The 7,975-nt window shown below is 46.2% G+C and overlaps 1 protein-coding gene across 1 annotated transcript; it reads left to right on the top strand.

The window, feature by feature from the left end:
• Positions 1-965: 965 nt before the first annotated feature.
• LOC308126891 (potassium voltage-gated channel subfamily A member 1) lies at positions 966-2,381 on the top strand (the record flags this gene model as incomplete). Its single annotated transcript, XM_080491582.1, has 1 exon — positions 966-2,381. The coding sequence occupies one exon, from the start codon at positions 966-968 to the stop codon at positions 2,379-2,381; it is 1,416 nt and encodes a 471-aa protein (XP_080347708.1).
• Positions 2,382-7,975: the final 5,594 nt, after the last annotated feature.

Here is a 7,975-nt window from a genome sequence, read left to right on the forward strand (position 1 = left end):
GCAGCCCAGAAACTCTCGCTTATTTCCATCATCCAGCTTCTCTTTCTTTCTTCCTTCCCCTCACTCCTCGTTCTCCTCCTCCTCTCTCTCACTTGTTGCACAGTGTTTACCTTCCATTTGCAAACACGCTGCTCTTTCCAACTGTGTGAAATAAATAAAGAGGATCAAGAGCGTGAGCTGCGCGCGCGATTGCCCGCTCCCCGTGCGTGCGGACATCGCTCATGCGCCGGAGGAGGTTGAGCGTGACATTGCTGGAGCCCCATACCCCACCCCACCCCCACCCCCACCCCATCCCCTGTTTGTGTGTTTTGGATGGATGCGCACAGGGAGGCTGAGCTACAGGTTTTCAGTGAGGATGAAATTCCGAGCGTAAAAATATCAAGAAAATCGATGCATGGATTGTAAAAAAACAACCCAAAATATAGTGACAAACGCGGGAACCTTCGAACCTCTTTTTGTTCATTTTGGGTGAACAACGCGTCGCGTGACGTCACAGACACCCCGGCTTTAACCTTGAGACAACAGGTCCATTACGCACGGCACCGTGTGCACGCGGACCCTCCAAATTGCAGTGCACGGCGAGAGTGAGGCGCGTGGATCACACACCGGAGCATGAGTGCGTGTGCGTGTGTGTTTTTTGTTTGCCCGCTCAGTAATCCAACGAGCGCGCGCACACACACACACATACGCACGTCAGCTTGGGGAGGGCGAAGCCTGCTTCAAATGCGCGGAGCGTAACAGGGCAGACAGACTACCGAGCGGCGGCCGGCGGGGAAGGTGAACGGGACGCGGCCGCGGGAGGAGGCGGCGGAACCAACATGCCAGCGCGTGCAGGTCAGCTGTGACACGACGGAGAAACGCACGGAGGGAGGCTCCAAAACACGCGACGAGGAGGAGGAGGGGAGGAGGAGCAGGTGAGCAGGTGAGGAGAAGAACGGAGCCGCGGGACACGGTGGGGGGCAACGATGACCGTGGTGCCCGGGGAGAACTTGGATGAGACTGTGGCGCTGGCCGCGTACGACCCGGAGCGGGGAGTCTCCGACAACCAGGACTGCTGCGAGCGCGTGGTCATCAACATCTCGGGGCTGCGCTTCGAGACGCAGCTCAGGACGCTCGCACAGTTCCCTGGCACGCTGCTGGGGGACCCGCGCAAGAGGATGCGCTTCTTTGACCCGCTGCGCAACGAGTACTTCTTCGACCGGAACCGACCCAGCTTCGATGCCATCCTCTACTACTACCAGTCCGGGGGGCGGCTGCGGAGACCCGTCAATGTGCCCGTGGACATCTTCATGGAGGAGATCAAATTCTACCAACTAGGAGAGGAGGTGATCGAGAATTTCAAGGAGGACGAGGGCTTCATCAAGGAGGAGGAGCGGCCGCTGCCGGAGCACGAGTTCCAGCGGCAGGTCTGGCTCCTCTTCGAGTACCCGGAAAGTTCCGGACCCGCGCGGGGCATCGCCATCGTGTCCGTGCTGGTCATCCTTATCTCCATCGTCATCTTCTGCCTGGAGACTTTACCGGAGTTCCGCGAGGATCCCCGGACCTTCTTGGAGCACATCCTGATGAATGGGACGGGGCGCGCCCTGGACAAGCCGAACCCGATCACGGACCCGTTCTTCATCGTGGAGACGCTGTGCATCATCTGGTTCTCCTTCGAGCTGCTCGTGCGCTTCCTGGCGTGTCCGAGCAAAGCCGCTTTCTTCAAGAACATCATGAACACCATCGACATCGTGGCCATCATGCCGTACTTCATCACTCTGGGTCTCGAGCTGGCGGAGCACCAGGGCAACGGCCAGCAGGCCACGTCCCTGGCCATCCTGCGGGTCATCCGCCTGGTGCGGGTCTTCCGGATCTTCAAGCTCTCGCGCCACTCCAAAGGTCTGCAGATCCTCGGGAAGACGCTGCAGGCCAGCATGCGCGAGCTCGGCTTGCTCATCTTCTTCCTTTTCATCGGAGTCATCCTCTTCTCCAGCGCCGTCTACTTCGCGGAAACCGACGACCCGGGGTCGCACTTCTCCAGCATCCCGCACGCCTTCTGGTGGGCGGTGGTTTCCATGACGACGGTGGGATACGGAGACATGTGCCCGGTGACCATCGGGGGCAAGATCGTGGGCTCACTGTGCGCCATTGCGGGCGTGCTGACCATTGCGCTGCCGGTGCCGGTCATCGTTTCCAACTTTAACTACTTCTACCACCGCGAGACGGAGCACGAGGAGCAGCTCCAGTACACGCACGTGACGTGCGGGCAGCCGCCGCTGTTTGAGGACTTCCGGAGCGAGAGCCGAGCCTCCATCTCCAAGTCGGAGTTCCAGGACAGTGACGACGTGGACTCCGTCAAACACACCAACTGCAGCCCGCACAGAGCGCACACCGACGTGTGAGGCCGCACCGGGGGCCTCCCGTCTCCTCACACTGACGACAGTCTTCCAGGAGCGAGAAGCACTTTACCTCCGCTATGAGTCTGTAGCTGGATGCAAACTTCCAGACTGATGCAGGAGCCTGTCCGTCACCGGAGGCTTCAAACATTCAAACGCGCGCGCACACACACACACACACACACACACACACACACACACACACACACACACACACACACACACACACACACACACACACACACACACACACACACACACCGGCGACCAGCCTGCCAGAACCAGAACCGAACTAAACCTTCCATTGATCACTTTCCTGATTTGGACTTATTTCGAAAAAAAAAACAAAAAAACAAACATGCTGAATTGGGACAATTTGAGCTTTGTAAATCAAATGAATAACTTTTTTCATCAAACATCGCAGAGCTGTAATATTTGCATTTAACTTAAATTAGATGAATAAAAAAAAAAAGATCAGGAATCCTGATTTAGAGATAACCAGTTCAATAATGTGTTATTATCTCATCTCATCTGCCTGTTGATTTCTATATAAATCAACAGTTTGACCTTGACCTAAAACCAAAAAACACCAGTAAACTGTTAAACGCCTCATTTCCTGACCAATCCTCCAAAATTCCTTCAGGGTTATTATCTTAAAAAATATCTAGTTAAAAAGTTCTAAAGATGACCAAAATGTAAGATAACAATGAACTATTGTGACTGAGTTTAGTGTCGATGTACATTAATTCATAATGAAAAGATTGTTTATTTCTCAGTGGAATAATTTGGGTTTCCAAAAGCTTCAAATGTCTAAAAAAAAAATTAAAAATAAATATATATATACATATTTATTTATTTTTTGTTCCAATTACAGTCCTCAAAGAAAAATATTCTCATACTTGTGATGGACAACCGTTTTAAAGCAGAAAGTGAAGATTTAGTTCATAGTACTTCAAGATGCCTGAAAAACAGTGAATTACAAATTAACTGAATTAAAAAGGGACATGTTTGCGTTCCTTGAACATTTATAATCGATTAATCGACTCCGTCTGAAACTCTGTGATTGGAGTTTAATCACTGAAGCTCCTGCGCCCCCGTGCGCCAGAGTGGGGGCACTGCAGCCGGCGGAGGCAGTTTCCATGGCAACCTGTCAGCCTTTTCTCTGCACACGCGAATCATTTCTTCACCTGAACTGATAAGAGATCAAGTTGTGGTAGAATGAATAGAATTGAAAGTAATAGAACTAATGTAACGATGTAAATGTTGATATCAAGGGAAAAAAAAGCAAACGTGTAAAAATCTTACTGCCTTAAATAGTCAAATTGAGTGGATGTATTAAACATTAAATGTACAAATTAAACGTGAATTAACTGGAAAAATAAGATTTAAGTTCATAAAGAAATGTAATTTTATGGACGCATATTAAACTCCCCAGAAAAGTCCATTTTAAATTCTTATTAAAAAGTGCAAATTTAATTTCCCAGTTTGATAGTGAGAAGAAAAAAACCTCTTTGACAGTTGTGGAATTTAATTTGACCATGTAATGGTTCATAAGTAAAGAAATCAAAACAGAACAAATTAAAAAAAAAAAAAAAGTTGTAGAAAGTAATAAAATGAACATGTAGCACCACGTCCATCCGACAGGGATTCATTCAAAACTGATTTTTGAGATGAAACCATGATGAGGAGCTATGGACTTACTCCTCTGACCCTCACGCTGTGGACCAATTGGCTGCGAGCTCCAGAGGAACCAGGAAGTAGGAGGCGGAGGATCAGTGTGGATGGACGAAACGCCGAGTCGTGAAACGGCATCCACACACAGGTGAGTCTGCAAAACCACACTTCACAAACAAACACCTCTTCACACAACCCTTTTAAAACACACTTGATTTATTTCTACACGACAAACAACCCTAGTTGTGTTTTGGAAGTCTGTTTACATGACAACGGTGGTCAGAGTAAATGAAAACAATATTTTTTTAAAGGGCTCTCACGCTGAAACACAGTGTAGATGGACATTAAGAACAATGTTTGCCTGCAGAGTGTCACGACTCCCAGTCCATATTCTCCTGGGACTTGGTAGTTGAGTGTCACCGTAATATCAGTTGAACTTTGTCATTTTTAATGTTGGCAGCGTATTGTTCTAAATTTGGCGGTCGTATTACATTAAAAAACTAACACAAACAATGCTACCCTCTAGTGGCCCAACATGCTGTATTTGTCATTTTCAGCATTTCTGCCTTTTGATCTTTTTCAAAATGTCGCAGTGTGAAGGGAAAAGCGATGCGTTTTCGCTTGTTGTGCAGTCGGAGCCTTTTCGTCTCACTAAACGTAACACACAGTGGAGCCACTCTTAAAGACGAGCATTAACCCAAACTGGTCCCGTCTGGCCAGGCTGAACCCAAAGGGGTGTCTGAACCAAACCAAATTAACAGTCACCAAACATTAAAAACAGTAAATGTACATCCATCCATCCATTTTCTTCCGCTTATCTGGGGCCGGGTCGCGGGGGCATCAGTCTAAGCAAGGAAGCCCAGACTTCCCTCGCCCCAGACACGTCCTCCAGCTCCTCCGGTGGGACCCCAAGGCGTTCCCAGGCCAGCCGAAAGACATAGTCTCTCCAGCGTGTCCTAGGTCTGCCCCGAGGCCTCCTACCGGAGGGACATGCCCGGAACACCTCCCGAGGTAGGCGTCCAGGGGGCATCCGAAACAGATGCCCGAGCCACCTCAGCTGGCTCCTCTTGATGCGGAGGAGCAGCGGCTCTACTCCGAGCTCCTCCCTGGTGACTGAGCTCCTCACCCTATCTCTACGGGTGCGCCCAGCCACCCTACGGAGGAAACTCATTTCAGCCGCTTGTATCCGGGATGTCGTTCTTTCGGTCATGACCCAAAGCTCATGACCATAGGTGAGGGTAGGAACGAAGATCGACCGGTAAATCGAGAGCCTCGCCTTTTGGCTTAGCTCCTTCTTCACCACGACGGACCGATACAGCGACCGCATAACTGCAGACGCTGCACCGACAGTAAATGTATTCAGCTGAATAGAAAATGACAACATCAAACAAAGTAAACAAAAATCTATTTCAAATTACGATTCTTGAAAAATATCGATTAATTCAATAAAATATACATTTTGGATTTTAAAGTAAATCAGGATATATGTGAAATTTTATAGATTTAAGACAAATTAAACAATCACTATTAAAAATGTCATTAATAAAAAACATCCGGAATTAGGAAATTAGAGGGAAAAAAATCATAATATTGAGCTGAAAAAACTACAAATAATGAATTACAAACAATGAAATGCATGAAATGACAATAAAGATTACGAATGAATGGAATTAAAATTACTGCATGAAAATAAATATAAAAAAAAAGTCTTAAATTCTTTGTGGGAAAGAAATCGAGAAATTATAACATGAAAAAAAACAACAATTAATATAAAACGAAATGAAATTGTGAATACAAGAATTAATTCAAATTGTAAATTGAACACGATATGAAAATGACAATTACTAAAGTTTTATGTCCATCTTGTAAAAACTAATGGTGAAGTCAACTTGCAAAACTCTCACCACGTGCTCACGAGGCAGAAACAGTGAGATCTGCGATGTGAACATAAATGATGAAAAGGAGAAATACAACATATATAACAATCATTCTAAAATGAATCAAAGTGGATAATTCTAGGTCCAGAAGAAATTTGAGTTTTGATTTAATTTCAGTTTTAAATCCTGCAGAAATTTGATTTACTCCTAATTTAAAATGATTTTTTTTAAAAATCTGAAATAATAAAGAAGTGTGTGCAGTACCATTGAGCCCCCAGCAGAGGGCATGCACTGCCCACTTATCTCATCACATCAGTAGTTCATCTTCCATCTTCTTCTGCACCTCTTTAACCAACACACACACACACACACACACACACACACACACACACACACACACACACACACACACACACACACACACACACACACACACACACACACACACACACACACACACACACACACACACACAGGCCTGTTCCTCTGCTGAGCTCATTCTCTGTGTTTCTGTTTCAGAAGAACAACTCCTGCAGAATACCGACTCTCCTCCTCCTCCTCCTCCTCCTCCTCCTCCTCCTCCTCCTCCTCCTCCTCCTCCTCCTCCTCCTCCTCCTGTTGGATGGTTGGAGCGACACTTTGGTTGTACCTGAACCGGCTGCTGAGAGACTGTGGGAATCGAACCGTGGCTCATGGTTGTGGACTGAAGTCGTGAGTCAGTGTGTTAGTTGTGTATCAAAAAAAAAAGAAAAGAGGAGGACCAGCCGCTCCTCACTCTTCATCTAAATGCTGTAATTCTGTTTAATCAGGAACATCTACCTCACAAACACACACATACTCCCACAGGGAGAGAGACCGCCATCCCTCATCTGTCAACATGTAGAGTCAGCAAATAGAAGTAGAGAAGAAAAAAATAGATTCACGTGGGCAATATGAGCTGAAACTTTTTGAGCATTTTGTGAATTTATTTTTGAGCAATTCTGATCATTTAATGCCAATAATGAAAATAGTAATAATTAATAATGTAAAATAATCATCCTGTTTGATCTCACTGGTTCATTTGTGTTGATAAACAGCAGGGGGCGCTGTTCCTCATGCTTGTGAACTCCAGTTTATAATAATTGTGTCCCTCAATAGACATCCAGTGGTGCAGTTTTGCTGTGGTGCAGTGGTAGGCTCCGTTATCAGCCTCGTGTCTTCGTGTCACTTGTACTGCGTTTACTTTCACCCACCGCGCTCATGAAGCTGTTTTATCACGCGCCTGCTCTCTGTGTCTGTGCCCATGGTCTGCGTCATGCTGATCGGTCTGTGGTCCGGTGGAGGGGGGGGGGGGGGGGGGGGGGGGGCATCTCAGCCTGCTGGTGGGCTCGGCCTTATGAATGGAGCTGGATGGTGCCTTATTCACAGTGTGAACTGTGTCCAGTCTGACAGCAGCTCATCGTCATAGATATACATCATGTAGAGTGTTGAATGTCAAGTTCAGTCTTCCTGTTTGAGTAAAGACTCCTACGGAGGCTCAGAAAAGCCTCAACAATAAGAAATACCGTTTTTTTAAAAATATAATTTCTTTGTTTAAGGTAGGGGTGTCAAACATACGCAATCCGACCCTGTGAGAAACAATTAACTGCAATATATTTATTTTAACCACCAGGGGCGCACTTTAGTCTGTATTATGTGGCGAATCAGGATTACTACGAGACGTAGAAATGTATTTACATTAAAGATCATTTCTGGAATTTGACTTTAATATGAACTACCCTGCTACTTTTTTAGTTTCAGCTACATGTGGCCAGATGTTTTATGCCTTTCAAGATATAAATAATACGATCAAATACACTGCGATCTGCAAGTTGTACAGCTCATGGTGAACTGAGGCAGAATATTGTTGAATTCTTTTATTCAAATTTCAGGTTTTCCGTGTGTAAAAGGACAATTTGTTATATGTGAACTCCTTAATGATACATTAACACTTAATTGCACTAAAACAAAGAGCGAGATTTAGAGTTCTTGTTATTTATAGATTATAATGCTCTTATTTACTGTTCCAGC

Source organism: Lipophrys pholis (genome assembly GCF_963383615.2).
Source record: "Lipophrys pholis genome assembly, chromosome: 22".
Lineage (NCBI taxonomy): Eukaryota > Metazoa > Chordata > Actinopteri > Blenniiformes > Blenniidae > Lipophrys > Lipophrys pholis.